This window comes from Bombus pascuorum, chromosome 3, assembly GCF_905332965.1.
Source record: "Bombus pascuorum chromosome 3, iyBomPasc1.1, whole genome shotgun sequence".
Taxonomy (NCBI): domain Eukaryota; kingdom Metazoa; phylum Arthropoda; class Insecta; order Hymenoptera; family Apidae; genus Bombus; species Bombus pascuorum.
The window spans coordinates 7,418,222-7,438,647 of record NC_083490.1 but is presented as its reverse complement, the minus strand read 5'-3'; the positions used below and the strand labels follow the sequence as shown (position 1 = coordinate 7,438,647).

The window sequence follows — 20,426 nt, the reverse complement described above, 5'->3', positions numbered from 1 at the left end:
AGGCTCTGTTCGTCTGTTTTTGAAAGGAAACAGATTGATACGCATTACACACGCGAAGAAAATGTAAAAGGTAAAATACCAGAGTAAACGATATGATTAAAAAAAAAACACAAAAAGAAAACGAATTGGTTTTTCTTGATCAATTAATCAACGTAGTACTCGTTATTATTTATGACTAGACTGCAAATGTTTTATGCACGTTAAATATGAAACATCTAATATTTATTCATACACAGTATACAAATGTGCTCGGAAAATATGCAAACAATTTATTATTATCAACAATTAAATATTATCGTTAGAAAGAAATTGATCACATAACTTGAGAGTACGATAAATGGCTCATACTTTCATAAAATAGACAACAGGATATTTAAATCACTCTCACTTGCACGAAGCAACAAATACAGAAACAGTACCGTGTATATGTAACTTACAGGAGATATAATTATTTTTTTTATTCGGCAGAATATTACAATTAATTCTCACGGAGAATTTTTAGTAATTATGATAGAAAATTACCATGCCATAATATGTAACCTTACGGCAATGCTACTTCTTTTGACAAGTATCTTAATAAATTACATTAAAGTATCATTTGCTATTTAAACCTGTTTTGTACATCCTCTGCATAATGCATTTTCAGTCTTCTCCGGTGATCTCTGCTCCGTTTAGAAACCGTATGACTAAAGGATTGGAATGTTTAGTCAAGCGTGTGTCGTAGCGTTTATTGAATTTCGAAATTTCTTCTTTAACTGTTGCTATTTTTAAGTCTCTGTGTATAGTTTCATTGGTACCGTACCAAGAACCATTCCAAATAAGCTTTAATGGTTTTCGATCGAAATGGGAGCTATAAACGATGCACGCAGAACACGCGCACGAAACAAAACGATTTCGAATTATGGAACGTCCTCTTAATTCGCTGTTTTATTCTTTAACGAGTTTTATCAGGACGATGAAGCGACCTCTAATAATTCTCTACCATCATAAACTCTATTTTCTCGCAACAGCGCGCAGATTTTTCTTGCCTCTGGCCGATCTGTTTCGCCGGTAAGAGCGCAGTGGCAAGAAGCGAATGATTAAAAGGGTTATTATTCTACTTGCTCGATAAATATCTAGCCGCGTATATCTACCAGTTGATATTCACGGCGAAAGACCTTTTGAATACGCCGGCCGTCTTCTGTCTTCCACTTTTTCCCTCGTTTTATTTCCCTCCCTCAATTATCATTCTCTTCGTGCCCACCCCGCCCGGTGTCTTTCTCCGTTGGCCAGGCCGCGAGGAAACTAATTTAAATCGTAATGGCCCAGCCGGCAGCAGCATGGAACTACGAGTTTTTGTAAGAAAGCTATTTGTCTGCCGTGTGCGCGCCCTGCAATTCTGCGTCCGAAATTTAGGAGACCACGTAAGAAGGGAGAAAAGGAAAGAAAGAGAAAAAAGAGAAGCCCGGCGGCACGATTGTGGTGACAATCGCAATTACGGAAGAAATTTTTTGCTGCAGATCGATGCCGCTCGCACGTTTTACGCTCTGCCGAAACTTCTAGGGGTTCATTCCCCCCGAAGTTTGCAACTTGTCGTGTTGAACGTATTTTTATAGATGTACATTATTAGACTGCGGATGTTTAAGCAAATTCATATTTTTACGAATATGATTGTTGAGATAATTTGGCAAAGTTTACATATCAGGATAAGTAAAGGGTAAAATTAGATTAGGTATAAACGTAAGGGAAGCAGTTGTACTATATAGAATTTATTAGAAATATTGTAATTGATTTGTTAATATTTTGATTGAGAAAATGTTGCCAACCTGAAGCTCAGTACATTGATAATATTCGCTTTTAATCGAGTTATAGCAGGCATTTCCTATAGTCTCGCATATGCAGTTGTGCACGGGGCTTTACACAAGCTCTCCCGACTCCCGTTTATACGTAGTAAAATACTCGTTTTATTATACGTAGATGTATGGTAAAGCGTCAATTATTCGAACCAATTGGGACCAAGGTGGTCGAGGGAAATCGAACTGTTCAAATAATTAAACACGCGTGTATTTACCCGGTTGATAACTATAGGAATTGAGGCAAAAGTTACTTATTGAATCCAAAAGTAAATTATAGTATTAATTTCAAGTGTGGTGTACGATGTATTACGCAGAGTATTAATTCATTTTTAAAGAAATTCTTTAAAGTTGCAATGTACATTTATTATTGTAGTATCGTAGACGAAGGGCCTAAGAGATATCCGGCGAACTATAAACAATGTCGCGAGAGAGCCGAAGTTCCGACAGGCCCAACAATGTATCGTCGGTCCTTCGATCGAATAGTTTCGCGGAAAAGGCCTGCGTGAGTGTCCCGTAAAATAAAAGAGAGAAATCGAAGATGAAGAATAAAAGATAAAAATAAAGAAATAAAAAGAGAGTTTATTTCTTATCACTTGGTTTACACTAACTACAATTCACTCCTGAACTCCAGCCGCGATTTTTCAAGACTGAAGCTCTTACAACTTGACTTTCGGCGGAATTCGATTCTTTATCTTTATCATCCCTCAATATCCCCGCTATCCACGCGTTTGTTAGGCGTTCTCGAACATTCGGCGAAAGAACTGGATATTGAGGGGATATTGAGGGTTCATTAGGCACCTCGCTTCGGCGACACACATTGTCGCCGAGTGCCGCCACATCTTTATTTCCGTCATCAGCCCATCGGTTCCGAAACGCGGCCTGGTCTCTGATGTGGATCGAGATGTGGTTGATGTTACACGAGCCTGGCCACGAGAGGTTGCGGAACACGTGCATGGTGGGGCTAAGACAAAAGACAAAGGGATGCTAAGGGAGAAAGACGAATTAACAGTCAGTGTTAGTTGAGAAGTCGGAGAGTGTCAGTTGAGAAGCCAGAGAGTGTGAATCGAGAAATCAGGAACATAGTGTTGCTAGCGTTGTCGAGAGAGTGTGTTCCGAGTGAGAAAAAGCGTTGGATCCCTGGTGACGAGAGTTGCGAATTAACTATCTAGTTGTCTTAATTATAATACGTTATTGTGATTAGTTCAGGTTAAACAACCATCGTTTCCCGTTTAATCTATTTATTATAAATAAACTAATCGTAGTAATGATCCTACATTACATACACATATAGATGTGGATAAAAATGTAAAGACGTGAATAAAAAAGAAGTGCAATGTGACAATCAGAATAGAAGTACATAGCAATTAGAAATTCGTATGGTTACGTTCGCTCGAGTGCTCTGAATGCTATGCGATTATTATCAATGATACTGAATTTACAAGAGAGATGTCCAATATAAAGATTGTAACAAATTTACAAGATTTACAAAACACACGCGCTTGAAGCTGCCATGAGAGAAAGCTGATCCTAAGAGCTATTTTGCTCTAATATATGTACTTACTCAGACAGCTACGTCAACAGTACAAGATACCATGCTGAACCTATCAATTAGACGCTTCATACGCTCTCTAAAGCACCCAAATTCTGACATCACTTGAACCATTTAGCACGTAGCAAGCAGAAGACTTTAAACGTAATCATCCATAACGAACATATACGTGAGAAAATGTGATGTTTCGAACGCTCGGAGCCGCCGCCTGCATTTCGCCATCCCTAGCAAGGTTCCACTAGCAAGAGATAGCGAAGAAGACACTTGAGAAAATGCTGTGAATTACATCGTTTGCCCCGCTGCATCCTCAGGACTAGCGAGGAGCTTCAACGGTTTTCAGTCTGCCACGCTAAATGTATGCTCGAGTATTCTTTGTAAAATTGTCAATCAACTGAGTAAACACGAGATTTCGACTAAGTCGGGACGTGTTTATATAAAATAACAGATTATATTCCCTTGAAATTCACGTACACGTAATACGGATTCTATTAATTCTTATTAGAGATTTGCATAATCTTTACGTTTGCTCACACTAAAGGAAACAAGGTATGTACAATTGTCGTAAAATCCATCTAGAAATTCAGAAAAATTCAGATTGATATATATAACATGGTAAAATAAGTGGAGGAGCCGATGAGTCAGGACGAAGGTTCGAAGTTTGGACGATCGAAAGTTGAAACGGATGGCTAAAATTATCAATGATCAGGGAAAATGGTTTTTCGGGAAAATGCACCGATTCTGAGCGACTATCACAGCGGATGTATCAAATGGAAACGATATCCGAAATATTTTCCCACGCGTAGATCATTTCAGCATCGAGTGTCGACTTGATTACATATTTCGTATTTTTATAAATTTGTTGTTACGAAGTTTCTGTTCCCTTGAAGTAAAATATTACTAAGTATTGTACAATTTACATGTACAAGAAATATACTAAATTGAAGAACGTTGAGTCAGCGAACTTTTCATGTTACACACGTAGCTTGTTTTAGGTCAATGTTTACGCTAAACGGTTTTATTTAACGAGAAATATTAAGCGCCAATAAAATTATACGTCCCGTAACGCGAAGGTGCGTTTTATAATATGAAAAACATCGTTTCCATCAAAGGCATAACTTTCGTTGCGTTACGCTTTGGCATTTGATATTTTGATTGAAGCTATAACAAAATGTTATTAATATTCCAATCACATGATCATTATTTTGCTTCATCGAAGTATTCGATATTGATACGTCAATTTTTTATATAAAATGTTGCACATTTTGAAATCTCACGTTTAATGAGACACGGAAAAATGTTACCATTTTCAAAGCAATTCGTTTAGCATTTTAATTTCGCACAATATGGATTTTACGTCTTTTTCATTGAACAATTAACAAAGAGTATTACGATTACAAATTATATTAATTATAAAAGTATTCTTTGAATAAATGACGTAGAGCTTCGTTAATAAATCAGTGAGATCTAATTGAAAGATGTCTTACTAATGTTTATATTGTGCGAAATGCCGTTTCTTAATAAACGTTTACTTTTAACTGTATGAAATTTATTAATTACATCTTATCGCTCATAAGTATTCAGACATCTTAATTGATTAATTTCATCAAACTATACAAAAGACATAATACACTACTTTCTGTATTTGTTTTCCTTGTCTTTCATACGATAGGTTTTACAGGACAATAATTAAAATATTCGCCAAAGTAATTCTTTTTTCACATAAATAGATCGATACTTTCTCGTAGGAAACGCTGGGATGGATCGGGTTGTTGCGTCAGAAACTATATGATTCCATTTAAAAGGATATCGATTTTCACAATTTCCTTCACTAGTCCGCCTACAGAAAGCGGAAATTTACTAAATTGTTACGTTATGAAACATTTTTCGAATAACGAACAATTCAAGCAGATAATTGCGTTTATCGATTAAAACGAATCGAAACCTCGCACAAATGCAAAATTCTTATCGATCAATCGTTCGCTTAATAATTACCTGAACTAATTACTACATTTTATACGAAACTGGCAAGTGCCGTAATACTTACGAACAGAATTTTCCATAAAAAGATACGATCTCTTATTGCTCTTAGAAATGATCTAAAAACATAGAAATTTTTCTTCATTTACACCACAAAACGAAAGAATGAACGAATTTCCAAATTCGGATCTCCAAATATCTTTGAACCCAGTCACGATAAATTTCCCACCTTGTCAGCTGAACAAGCATGAAATCTCATAATCGTTCGCGACTTCACGGCCTCGTGATGCACTTTTACCGCTGCGATACCGAAAAATAGGAACGACGAACGTCGTGGGCAAGCAGAAGAAAGAAGATCCATTAGAATTGGCGAACGTACTTCGGTTGGTCGGGAAAAGAAAAGGACAGCGCTGTGTACGATCACCAGTAGAAGCACGATCCCTTTAGCTACCTGACCTCCTCTTCTATCTAAACGGCTTCGGAAGACAGCACGGCAGTTAAGTGACGAAATTGCAAATCGAAACGTTTTACGCGGGCAATGAAAGGAGTCGAGGTCCGCCAGTTCGATTACGAGCCTGGCCGTAAAACTTGCCACTGCAATATGTATATGTATGTACGTGAACGAGAACGAACAGGAAGAAAGAAACAGCCGGAACGCGCTACTCGTACGTGGAATTAAGCACAGCCACGAATCGAGCTTCGAGATTTCTCAGAATCATCCGATTCTAACGACGAAGCTATCCGTCTTCGATCTTCTCTTCCATTTTGATTCCTCCTTCTGTTTTTCTTTGTATTCGATTTATATTAGGGGCATTACACACGGCGATACGTGTATCGCGATAGAAGTATCCGATACACGTTCGAGGATAACTTATCGTATAAAAGACAAGGAAAACAAAGAGGACGGGAAAGTATTACGCTATCTTTCCTTCTTCTTCGTACGGTAAGTTTGCCGATATTAAAGTTGAAGTATCTTGCAAACTAATTATTTTTCGATCCAAGTACCTCGATACTTTTTTGCGCAGAATTAAAAAATGCATCGAACGGTGTAGACAAAAATGTATCGTTCCATTTAAGAAAGATAAAAGAGGTGAGCTTAACTTTTCGTCGAAGATTTTTTATATCAATAATTTGATATTGCAGTCTGTAGTCAATTGAATAGTCGCTTCGTTCGACTATCGGAAGTGCCTGAAAAATCATGTGGACTGATTTTTAGATCTATCTGCATTCTGTACATTTTCACATTTATGCGACGAAGGATCCGCATACGATCGATAATTAATAGTACCAATATCACCAAGTGTTAATTGTACTATGAACCGTATACGATTAATTTTGAAGAATTGTTAATGTAAATTTATATTTGCTCAAAGATCCACAATTTAGTAATATCACTGTAGCTATAATATACCAAAGTAGAGTAAATTTATAATTGTTAACCAAGAAGACATTAAATAGATCGTCGAAGTCATCGTGGATTATCTTATTTACGATGCTATCCATTTTCCAAGGAAACTCAATATCCGGTGCGTCAATATTACTTCCAGGAAAAATTAATGTATCATCGCGAGGATATTAAAAATACGTTGAAGTGGAACGCGAATTCCTTACGCAAATATATTTCATCAGTGATGAATTATGTTTGTCCGGGTTGGAGCTTCGTTACTCGTCATTGATCATTCCTAATGACTTCTTTTTTTATTCCTAGCCGCCTTATACGCACGATTTTTAATGTCATAAATCACTGTATCGTTCGTAATACCTCGAAATTAGATCGCGAAGAAATTGATTTTGCCTTGTAGTATTCGTTATCTCGTCTAAATATGCGAATATTAAATTGGATTTGTATAAAATGAATATTTTGTTTAATGTCACGGATATATATCAATGTATTGATATACATACACTTGTAGAAACTATTTTCTACGTGTTGCAACTTGTTAAAAAAGACTGGAATTATTCCAGCGCATTGAAATAAAAATAGATTCTCTTGCGTCCAGCTTCTCTTGTACATTTTTATTTTCTGGCACGAATGGAACTCAAGAAGATTTATGAGAAAAAAGCTTTTAAAGTATGGAAGATTTTTCCACGATAATTTACTGGGCGATAAATTCTAAGTTACAGACTAAATTACTATTGCGCAAACGATTTCTACAATTTTATAATTGTACGTCGTAAAATAAATTGTATAAGTTACAAGCCAGATGATCGTTGTATTTTTCCATGTAACGTTTTTTCACATTCGCGTTATCGTCGGACAAGAAAATCTTTTAGAACTATTAACTTTAACCCGTGACTGTGCAGACATTTCTTAATAACGTTCGATAAATCACAAATTTTGCTAATTACATATATTTATATCCGATGCTTGATACGCTACTTCACAAAATTAAACGATCACTAAATTCCGACGAAAAAATTGTCGTCTTGAATTGCTGTAACTTCGTGAAAAGAAATTGCACGACAGAAGCAGCCTCGTTTTAAAGGGAGAGAAGCCTCTGCTTTCATATTTCTGAATCGAATTTTTTTCGATATCTTTTCTTCATATTACAAAATAGAATAGGAAACTGAAATTGGTTTCTTGCTTTTCGGATTTCACAGCTCTTCTCATATACAAACCTGTTTTGCAAAATTCTGCTATTTTTTCTACCATTTATATTTAAGCTTGCTTTTATCCGCTGTCGTATCTTACGAGTAACATTAAAATTCTATCAACTGGATGTTTGATTCGGATTTATAAGTATCGAACTCGATCCCATCGTCCGTAATTACTCGAATTTGTTACACAACCTAACAATTGCCATAAGATCCCTGGAAAAAAGGTGCCGGTTGACGCGTTACAGTCGTGGTGAAACATTTCGAGGAGTTTGAATGTTCTTTTTTTTTTTTAAATCGTTTATTTTGCCAAGATTTGTATTTTTTTATACATTTTTGCAATTCACAATAAACAATGAATTTGAGTAATGTGTGTTAGGCAAAAGTACCGATACGCGACGGTACGACGTAGCCATGCTATATTATGTGTCGTGGTTTTACGGTTTTCGAGTTTATTTTTGTTTTTTGGATTTAAGCTGCAGGGGAGCAGAGCTTTTGTGTATTCTTGTTTGTGTTGTATTTCTGTCCTGAAACTTGGCCGCAAAACAGGACTGGAGTTTGAATGTTCGTTCGTGCTCGATTGATTCGCTAAGGTAGTCTACCTTGCTTGCAATTGGTGTCGGCTTACGTGTCTCGGCATCTCGCGTCATTACCTGCCAACTTGATTGGATCGGTAATTTTAATGTGTCGCCAGTCCGGCTCGTCTGCGTTACCACGCATCAATAACGACGTAGCACACGCGTGAGATCAATTAAATCAATTAACGGGACAAATGCGGGCTACCAGGGACTCAAAATCGAACTTCTTCCTCGTGCATCGACGTTAATGATTATAGCGATTTCGGTGGGAAATAAATCAAGTGAAAAGACGATACAATGTTTACCAGTGAATTATCAGTTTATCGTTCGCGGCTCACACTTTTCTACGATATATATATATTTTTTTTTTCTGTAATAAATATATGTAATTGTATGTAACTGCGGAATTAATACACAGAAGCAGTAATAGATATGCACTAAAGAACAATTAATCGAACAATTTGGCAACCTATATGAGGAAAGATAGCATCTTGTTGAGACAAAAATATTCGTACAGTATTATCAACAAATGTCTGTGTTATACTTGATATATCGTGGACCTCCTTTTTTATCAAATAGCTGCCTGTTCTATTTGAACGTAGATAATATTGGATTGGCAACTAAATGATTGCGGATTTTATCAATATCACCTAATGACAAAAAAACCTAAACTAAGCTAAACTAACTAAGAAAAAACCTAATTAACCTGACAGTTATCAACCCAATAGTAATTCTTTGGCCAAATTTGGTTCTACATTTTATCACTCCTTTTTCAAAATTTCTTTGCGGTCTACTTTCAACATTGTACGATATTTTTCCTATACACGTTGCATGACGTTTCTTATACACATCTATGTATAACGTACAGTTACATATATTTGAATACATTTAACGATGTGGAAAATACTTCTCTTTCTATTTCTCTAAATAAACCAACTGTGAATACTTCTGTCTCTCATTGTATATGCACATAAATTTGGCCTATTCTATTATTTGAAAATTCAAATGAAAAGAGTCGCGCGTCAACGCGGTTTACGCAAAGTTAACTCTTTAAGCGAACCAAGTCTTTGAGGATCTGGTCTGTTTTTCCAAAACACGATTCGGCGTGGATACTGCTAATTTCTAGCAGCCTGGCAAACGTGCCCTGAGAATTCTCGATGACTGTGTACGATTAAAGCCTCATAGGAGTGGCAGTGTGCTTACCAAGCACTTGGATAACGTCCTTGAGCAAATGCATGCCCTACGAAGAGCCAGATGGTACCTGTGTCCGAGATATGCAACTTCAAAGTCCGAAGATACTTAGGTACCCGGTAGTTTTCCTTGGAAAATCAAACTTTAACCTTATTGATTTCCATCAGTTTTAACCTGTGAAGCATATTATCCCTTAACTGGATATTTCTACAATTATGGAATTTAAAATTAACACCAAAGACGGATCAATTTTAGTTAGGTCAGTTTTCATTTTTGCGGATATGAACGTGGTATAATTTGTTTGTAACGAGCATGAAACTTACTTAGAAGGATAGGGGATCTCTAAATGAAGAAATTATTATTCTAATGACCGAGTTAACTCGTTTTCGTCGATTAATATAATACGTTAAGGAAGTTGTCTGTTATCCTTGAAACATTCTGTGGACACAAACGTTGTAATAATTTGGAATAATAATAATGTAATCAGAGTCTATTGAAAAATTTCTGAAATATTTAGATTTTATATCTCGTGTATCATAACAATGTATTAACCATTTACCTGATTTCTGTTCCAGGTACGTAACCATTTTCGCTTAAATACTCGTTTGCTGTAGTCCTTTAGGTGAGTGACTTATTGATTATTCAGTCGACAAAGATTATCTTGATTTTATTGAAATAACAATAGAACATGTAAATGAAACGTGTGAAAATTTATTTAGACATTTGCTGGTAATTTCAGTAATTAATTTCAACAAAGTTCCTGAGATAAATTCTTGGTAACAAATAGGGCTAATTAGATCGAATCATTTCTGTACTAATTGCTGGCCACGTATTTCAATTTTTGCAATTATCGTTCTTTCAATTCCAGTTAATAAAATATATATAACTTCATTCTCTGCCACGATACGCCTCGGTGATTTGAAAAAATATAATAAATTTCTTAAAATAAAGAACTACTCAACACAAGCTACTCTATACGATTAATTATGCGTATAAATACGTCGTGTAAAATACAAAATTATACAAAAACAATTTCTCGCCTGATTTAACAAGAAGTTTAGAGCTATACATTTTTCAAACACATATTTTGCAATTACTTTTCTGTTAAATTATAATTTTACGACACGCGGATATTCTAATTTCTCTGTCATCCTTGGAATAAGAGGTTTATAACAGAAAATAATTTCGTTCGTGATATTGTTATTACACATATATCATGGTGGTGTCTTCATAGACGATTCAATGTTCGGCTCGATTTAATGCTCCATAAAATGATCATGGATATGGATTCTTCCCGAATTTCGCGACGGAGCCATACTTCACAGAAACGATGTCGTCACCGGTAGGATAAAAGCTCGTCTTCATTGTTCCGCTCCTATGGGGTGATCAAATACTTCACCTGGCGATGTCTTTATCTCGATTCAACGGGAACTGTCATTTCTGTCCTGGCTATTCTTTTTGTTCGAGCCATTGGCCCAGAAATGGTCCGGCGTTCGTGAAAAAATTGCGGTAGATGAGGGCCGCGCACCCTTAAATGGGTCTTGCAAATATTTGATTCGATTCAACGTTTCTCGTCGAGCAATCCAGGGTTCCGGTGTTTTCGATTAATCGCGAAAAATTGGAATCCCCTTTGTGAGATTGAGAAAGCAAACGAGAACGTCCGTACGATCGTATAAATGGCAATGATTAATTTATTCAGCTGATCGTCTCGTCAGGATTTACGACGTTGTTGGAATTTTAAATGGGGGAAAATCAGTAAAAGGAGAACAGGGTTTTATTCGATACGCTATAGCGTTCGATGTGAAATATCCATTTGTAATATCGTAATGTTATTAAAAAGAACAAAATAACGAGAACGCCATCGATGATGGTTACTAACAACTGCAAAATATATTCACCGTCGATGATAACCAAAAAATACATCTGCACTGATTATTCGTAATCCGGATACTTAAAAATTAATATTTATCGGTCGTGTAATTTGTCGAAGAATCTCGATATTAAGTAATCTGTTTGCGATATAATCAAAAAATTAATATTTTTTCTATGCAATTTTTTACAAAAATACAAGAAATAACCTTCATTTAAAAGTAAGCCAACGATACCTTTATAAATCGAAAGGTATGAGTTAATTTCTATTTACAAAATTCGTATTCACCGTTTCTTTTAGTCCGCCGTATAAAACCACCCTTACATACATATCAGAAACGAAATAAATAAACCGCGTGCTGTATGAGAAACATCGTTGTCTTCCCGGATAGCGTGTATAACGTTTCAAATAGTCGTATGGCACAATGGGATCGGACATTCGGTAAGGAAAAAAAGAAACGAATACCGACGGAGAATTTTCCAAAAGAAATCACTAAGCTCGATTCGTTGTGGAAGAAGAGCAAGAGAAAAAGATAAAAAGCGAGAGAGAAGTGGTGGCGTACGAAGGTGTAGGACGAAGGTAGGAAAGAGCGTCCGCATAAACCGGATGTCCCAGGCTTCCCTAGGCGGCGTAATATCGTAAAGCCGATTTCAGTGGAAAAAGGGTGGCGTTGCTGGCCCGCTTATACCCTTCCACGACGGCCGTGTTTGTATGCGTGGCTGTGTAGGTGGAATAAATTTCGTGGCAACAATTCGACAATCCCGCTCCAATCGGAAGGGATACACGGCCAGAGATCCTCCCCTGGACGCAGCTCTGGACCCAAACGATCCACCTTTATCGGGATCCTGGCTGATGGATTCGGCCCCATTCTGCCCCAAATCTATTCCGTTTTATTGCCTTTCTGATACATAAATTTTTATTCAATTTGATTTGCCGCCATTGCTATGGTAATGCGGCGAGAAGAGATGCACACGCGTACTCCCTCTTCTTCTCTACACTTTCATCCCCTTTCTTCTCGCCAACTTCCCTCTTCCGTTCAAGACGAGGCACACGCGCTACTTCTTCCGTAGAGTCACTTCGAATCGTCATCATTTTCCCGGCCTAGTATACTCGGCGCAGCCGTCGGTAACGATTATTTGAAAGGACGATTTTCGCCGCTCTTTCCTTCTCCCTGCGGTACGTTCCAGATGGGCGGCGAGGTCGTTAGAAGGGCTCTAAAGCAAATCGCCTGATCTCCAGATCAGTGGAGAATAATTTTATGGTTTCTCGATGCGCCCACTGTTTAGACCTCCTGGCCAACCATTGTCGCCTAACGACTGCATTCTTTTATTGGTACGAAGAATTACGATAATTCTTTAAGTTCTTGATGGATCGTACAACTATACGAGAGGTCTCAAGAGATAAACCGACGATCGTCGTCTTCGCTTTTTGTTTAGTTTTATACGTAAATACGCGACTAGTGCGCAGAATTTTATCCTTCTATCGTGTCCACATTTTGTCTTGTTTTATCTTCCTCCTGTCTTTAACGTGAAATCTTGCAGCCTATTAACGACTACACGAACTTATGTCGAGTATGATTCCAATTGGTGGGATGTGTTATAAACAAAATTCGTAAATAAAATAATTCGTCGATTTCAGTACGACTTATGGTGAGATTTAGGTATTCTGATTATTTTATAAAACGAATAACGATAGAATTTCCACCGTTGTATTTAGTTTCGTTCGTTTATCTCGGTGTAAGAATGAGAAAATGTGAGCGAAATAAAGATCGACATCCGCCAGCTGATTCATTGACTTGCGCTACTAGCAGTGTACCGCTGGCGTAAAGTCGAATTGTTTGTAACTTGAAGACTATGTCTCAAACGAAATTATCTTATATGGAATTTCTCGCTTTTCTTGATCTCTAGAATCCACTAAATCATCTAAATATTTCCCACATTATTTTTAATACTCTCTACCAACTATTGTACATAAAGTAACGCATCGAGAATTATAAAAAAGAGCAACATCGATTGGAACTGTTTATGGTTCTCTGACTAATTGATAATTTATTTTCGTATTTAACTATTGATTATAAAAATTAATTAGATTTCGTTCTTACGATAATCTAGAGAATACAGATTAGTATAGAGCATAAATTCCACGGAATAAGTATTATTATTGGAATGTATGAGAAAAAAATAATTCCACGATATTTTACGTTTCGAAAATATCTTTAGAAACGTTCGTCATTAGTCTGGTTATAAAAAATCTCTTTCAACGCAACGGTATGAATTTTCACGAAAAAACCACGTTACTCTTCAAGTTTTCATATCCCTCGTTATACTGTTGCTTTTCCAAATTACGAACACTGAAATAACAGCAATTGTTATCATTCATTACCATTACACTGCTCTCTCAACTGTTGTTTCAACTTTCAACCTTTGAGCTACGCATCTCACTCGACACCAGAGCGCTTTCTGTCCGAGCAAAACGCAGCAATTTTTCCATCAAAGAATAATGTAAACCATCGCACACGAGACGATAGAACGATCTTTCATCCGCTTCTAGTAATTAAGCATAGGGAGATCAGTCTCGCGGCGCTGTCTTACCTCTCCAAAGTTCAAGTAACGCGAGTGCTCAGCTTTCACGACTCCGCGTACGATATCGAATTGCAGGAGTTTCGTAATTGCCCATCAGAGAACTTATTGCCGGTAATATTGGTTCGTATCTATTTGAATACGAACGCAGTTGTACCCGTCGTCGTTTAACGACTTCTACGAGGTGTTCGATTAGTATGCGGGCCTCGACTACGAATCTTGAAATTGTACATGTTGCATCATCGGAAACACTGGGATCTAATTATTTTTTGCGTTATTGCGTGGTAGAAAATAGGTATATTTAAAAAGTCGAAGTCTGGATAGATTCTCTTTCATTGATCGCTAGATTGCGGATATTTGTGCACACGCATAATTTTCTAGAACGCAGGTAAACCTATATAGAAATTGTTTATTCTCCATTGTTTGCGTAACACGTGTGCCTTGCATAATTGCGCTTAAGAACATTTTCACACACATATCGAGTATCACGTATGTTTCCTTCACTCGCGGAGAGACGCGATCGCGAGGAAGCACGTCAACGGGAGTCGTAAATTCCCGTAACGATTAGACAATCGACGCCGTGAAATGATCGATCCCCTATTTCGGTTAGGATAATAGAGGTAGTTAAATCAAATATGACACTGATATAATAAATTATAAGTTACAGTTTATTCCAACAACTTTGTAATGAATAATAGTTACACTGGTGCGTATATGCAAGTAAAGTAGATGACTGATCTAAAGGTGGAAACCGGTCAAAGGTGTTGACCGTTCGAAAGATGCAAAATCAGTGTCGTTCGGTGACGATGCTGTGGCGGAGGGAAGCTAGGGATGGGTGTGTCTAGCGCACGGAATCATCGGATTTGTTGATGACAATTTTGGCTAGGAAAGTGAGGGCAATAGACATTGCTTCTGATTGGATAATAGACAGCTAGTAGACTAGGAAGGGTCTTAGCCGCCCTCGAGAGAAAGTCGCTAACGAAAGATACTGAACATGAGAGACTAACTTTCCCGAATCTTCCCGTGGTAAACAATAAACTGTTAGAAAACGAATTACTAAAGAGATGTTTGTTCCGTCTGAAGGACCTTAGTTAGAATTTCCTAAGATTTATGATGGGTCCTTAAGGCTATTGAGTGTATGCCGTGTGGATGTGCGGACATCTGGTTACCATCCTGCCCGCGACGTGTGGCCCGGTCCAGACAGAAAGTCGACCGACGTAACAACGTACTTTATATCGGTTTGCGGTTAATTAAGCTCAAAATATAATACGTTTCTTCATAATAGATGCATCTGATTGTCACTCGCAAGCAGAATTTGTCAAGTGGCATTAATAGTAGATATAAATAGAGTTTATCGATGATAAACGAGGCATTGAAGAGCAAAAGTGGAACAAGTCACGAAATTCTTCTCCTCGGTTGCTGGAGTGACGAAGAAAACCGTAAAGGGTTACAGAGAATATTTCTCTGAAGATCGCGTTTGACGCGTTGAAAACGCCATCGTTCGCCCCCAACCCTCGCTATCGGAAGGCAGAAACGCGAGGAGGACTTTCGCGATAGATCGAGTTTGGATGGGTGCCCGTGAAAATTCGTGACTGTCGCGGAAATTTCGGTCTCTCGATTTTCAGTAGACTCGCGTCGCTCGGTGTTTATCGGAGCTGGGCCGTTTTCCGTATGCGGCTCACGAAACAACCCTTACTTCTTGCTCCCCTGCGTAAGAACGCCACCCTACGACCCTGACGCGTTGCACGTGATCTGCGAATAGCGATGGGACCAATACCCACGTGCAACAATACGATATTCTACGTGGAACGTATTAACATCCAAGACCAATGATTTATCGAAATTTGCGTTGTGACTAATGGATCGCATCTGTTGTACTTTCGCCTTCGTTTTGTAATTTTCCATCAACTTACGGCTATAGGAATCTTCTTGATCGTCGTTTAACGTTTAACCCATTTTTAACAGGGTTATTTCGTAACCGGAAACCTCTAGAAAATTAAAACTTAAAGGGATTAAAGAGAAATTTTTAAAGAATTCAAACAAATTAATTTCAATTAGGTAGATTTTAAGTCTCGAAAAAAGTATATTTTAAGAAAGATAATATGACACGTTAAGAAGTAAGAGATCTGCGAATGAAACATTATCATATCCAAAAGATTAAAGTGGTAACTCGTGATTAACAAATTAATATCAGATCAACTGTAAGCTTGTTAGGTTTTTAAGTTAAGTTAAAATATCTTATCTAACACACTAATGCTATTTCATTCTTCAATACACATGGAAGTATTTGATTTTACAACGATTTTAGTGCCATACGAATACATTCGATTTAATAAATTCTATATTACACTGTAATTCTACGTTACATTCTATTACACAAATATTTACTACGAAGTAGGATTATGAAAGTTCAATAAATGCATAAAATTCCGATGCATTAAACTCTATCGAAAATTATCCACGTTTAATTTACGATCGTTCGTTTTATTTTGAGAACGCTCGATCGGGTCCCATCGCTAGTTGTAGCCCTGCACGAGGACGCTGAAGAAGAGAACGTGCGCAACGGAAAGGGCGGAGGGTAAAGGCGGCGCGCAGTACGTGACACACATATTGCCTACCTTTCGAGAATCTCTAGCCAAGAAACTTCTTCTTCTTCGTTCGTCGTGACTCTACTGCCAGAATGATAGAAAAAATCTAATCTGCCAGATTAAATCTCTAATTCACGGCGCAGTCGGTGGGCTATTCCTGTGAACGAGTGGATCCTCTTCGAAGTTGAAAGTGATAGAACCGTTGTACCTAGGCTTTTTATTTCTAAAATAAAAATTACCAAGCAAACTGACGGTTGTAGCGCTCGTTCGATATCGCGAGGAAATAGAAAAGGTGAAAAGATATCGAGATGCTTCCGTTGTATCGCGGCAATCCAAACGGCACACGACATCTTAAAAACGTCCGATCGGCGTTTATTTTACGTCCATTTTAATTTCCTTCGTCTTACGACCTAATCTACATGTCTTAAGAGGAAATATTCAGTCGAAGATAAAAATAAGCGGACAGGTAGTGAAAATAGATTTTCGACGAATTTGTTCCATTGAATACGGTCTGTTTACATAAAATTGTAAATATTAATTTCAATCACTTCCTGAATAATCTGTGTGCTATGATGATACACATAATTACAACTTAAGTACAACATAACGCCGGTACTAGTTCGATTAAACTTCATTCGCATCTACTTCCACCACGCACGTACCTGTCCGTTCAATTTTGTCGTCAGTCGACTCTTTGAACATGTGACAAAATGGACTTCTTCTGCAACTTATCTCGGATATTCTTTAAGTATTATATCGTTATATATTTGAAACTTTCACAGCGATTGGATGATATATTTCTGAATCTTCGAGTTTCCATCGCACTTGTTAGTAATAAGTTGCGGTTTGTTCCGACATTTCGTGGGCGTTTCGGTTTACTTCTTCAGGACAGACCTGACAAAAATGTCATTTTAGCAGATGAAGCCTGAATTTGGTTTCGAAATCGAAACACGAGGAAATATATATGTCGATCGAATTTCTGTTTGATTCGGTATATTCCACTTTGTTCTTCGTAGTTTGGTCGGAAACGAGATTTTATAGCATCCCACGTGCTATAGAGATAAATATATACGGATAAACTGGCTTTGCGTTGCTGCGTTAACCTCGCCAGGAATATAGGAGTCTAGTTACATTTATTTGTGTTTAATTAATGTTGCCGGAACGTTGTGGTAAAAGCGGCACCCATCTCCACAACCCATAGTAGAATTAGCAACTTTCCAGAATTTGATAATCTGATATTCTAATTTAAGCTGGAATATAAATTTTGCGATATAGCGCGCCTGTAATGAAATTCGGCCGAAACAGAGAACAGCACCAGCGAAATGATTGCGGGAAAATTATCCGAGAAAGTTTCGGCTGACTCGCGTCTATTGCTTCCTATGTTCTGTTTTACTTTTGCTATCCTTTTGATGTCTCTGCTACACGGTGTGAGATATAAGTCAGATAAGTTGCTGATATACGGTAAATTAAACGAATCGACTGTTAGTTAAGAAGTTAGAATTACGTAAACGCGATGGCATTACAAAACATTGTCAAATAAAGTTTTCCATTTGTCAAATTATAAAAGATGTATTGCAACGATAGAAACTGTTTTTTCGTCCAATCGTGTTGAAGCGCGTCAACGGGAGTCGTAAATTCCCGTTACGATTATAACAATCGACACCACGAACAGGTCGATCTCCTTATTTATAATAGAGGTGTTTGTTGTGTAATAAAACTGTAATCAACAGTTTTATAAGATTTATATTATCAACAATTTATTACACTTATTATTGCGCTATGTCGGAAGATATATTTGATAATTGTATACTTGCTAGTTGCTTCGTATAAGCAAAAAGTAGATTAAGTCAATGTCGCGTAGACCGTAGTGAGGCCTAAGTTTGCAGCAACAGTAGACGACTACGTCGAGATTGAAAGAACAATAGATTTGACTGATCTAAATGTGTAGCAATAGTAAATGACTGCGCTGAAATAGAAAGAACAGTAGATGACTGCTCTAAGAATAAGACCGTTGACTTGACCACACGAAGATTGGAAGAACAGTAGAAGACCCGTCTCGTACTATTAAGGAGGAAAGCTCGATGTGGGTGTGCCTTTTTGAACTAAGAACGCGGATTCGTTGTTCACACTTTTCGGTAGAAAAGTGAGGGTAACGATCTGCGATGCCCACTGGTTATAGTCAACGTTAATAAATAAAAATATGAGGAGAAAGTCTCCTGCAGATGTGGCTCATGGGTGTCCTTGTTCATGGGAAAAACCTGCTATTTCGCTAGACAAACATTCGCTTTCTCCGTAATTTGTAAGAGCGTGCAATAAACATAAGGACTGTTTTAAGGACCATCTATAAATTGAAAATACTTATATGAATAGAGATTAAGCTAAAAAGATTCGGTTTATGGTGGTTCCTTAGGTTTATCGCGGGTCAGTGTAACGATGTGTAGGCCAGACCATGAGGGACGTCGCACGGACGTAACAGAAATATTACAGAAGAGCTTTTATAATCTGGAAAAAATTGTTTGCTAATTGTTAACACAAAATAGTTGAATTTCTTGGAATTTCATTAACTAAAATAATTTACGTGGAAGAAGAAATAGCAAGGAAAAAGATATTGAGCGAGCTCGGCGAATCTCTTCTCGTAATTGCAATATGAATTTAATAAAACTCAATAACGTAAATTGGGCAGGAAAAGGGAGACAGAAAATTACAAATAAAACATTGCGTCAACTCAACTTTGGTTCTTAATGAGTTGAACAGAAACTGCAAAAAGATCGAACGCCATAAGTAGAGCTTCGATAAACTTTTCTGTTACCGAGAGATCGAAAGTTTAACGTAAAAGTTACATAATTTGAAAAATTTCGATAGCCCATCGAGTAATTCCACGAACGTCGATCGGATTCGCAAGGGTCGGAGATTCATTCGGCGAAGCGATAGGCAATGGCCAACTAACATTAAACAACTATTAACTCCGGTTCCGAAGTCGATCGAAACTGGTATTAAAGTCGACTCGAAAATAACATGTTCGGTAAAGTACTTCTGAAAGCAGTGTCGAGGAGAATTGTCCTATTAGGAAACTCTTCAGTAAAGCGCTACGAACTGTATTTCAATAATCGACTCTTAGGAACGTCGATATTGGCCGAAACCGCCAACATCTGCTGCTTCTGCGAAATCGTCGCTCCGACTTCCTCTCGTGTAGCGATACGCGCGGATAATAGACAAGCTGATATTCAAAATAACGATACAATCGAAATAGAATTTTCGATATTCCGATTTTCACTGACACGATGATCTTCAAAAATTACGATCGAGTATAAAATAATGTAATGACAAATATAAAATACAATTGTTTAGTTAAGGAAATACAGTTTGATTCGTCGACCAACGCTTGATATATTTTAACGCTTTGATTCATCAATTTTATCTTCTTCTGTATTACGTTTCCGTCTGATGTTCGTAATTTTTCATCGGTTATTACCTTCGTTCTCTCCGTCGTTTCATGGTTTTTGTAATAATATCGCTCTACTTTCTTCTTCGTAGTTACGAACAAACTAGCGGAAAAACGTGGCAGTCGTGGCTGGCAATCTTTTTTACCAGACACTGCGACCTTTCTTACCAAAAAAGAAAATGTTAAAAACCGTACGAATTATCGTAACAACCCTTTCATCTG

At 37.4% G+C, this 20,426-nt stretch overlaps 1 protein-coding gene across 4 annotated transcripts in view; it reads left to right on the top strand.

Moving 5' to 3' along the window:
• LOC132905635 (E3 ubiquitin-protein ligase MIB1-like) overlaps nucleotides 1-20,426 on the top strand; it is a 243,809-nt gene that overhangs the window by 164,052 nt on the left and 59,331 nt on the right. The window contains exon 1 of one of the 4 annotated variants that reach the window (XM_060957141.1): nucleotides 3,251-3,739. The exons of 2 other annotated variants lie outside the window; for them this stretch is intronic. Coding sequence is in view for 1 of the 2 variants with exons in the window: in XM_060957137.1 (XP_060813120.1) it covers nucleotides 9,770-9,837 (68 nt within the window). In the remaining variant the exon portion in view is untranslated. Of the gene's footprint in view, nucleotides 1-3,250; nucleotides 3,740-9,754; nucleotides 9,838-20,426 lie in introns of those variants that run through there. One more of the 4 variants, XM_060957137.1, reaches the window with a different exon arrangement.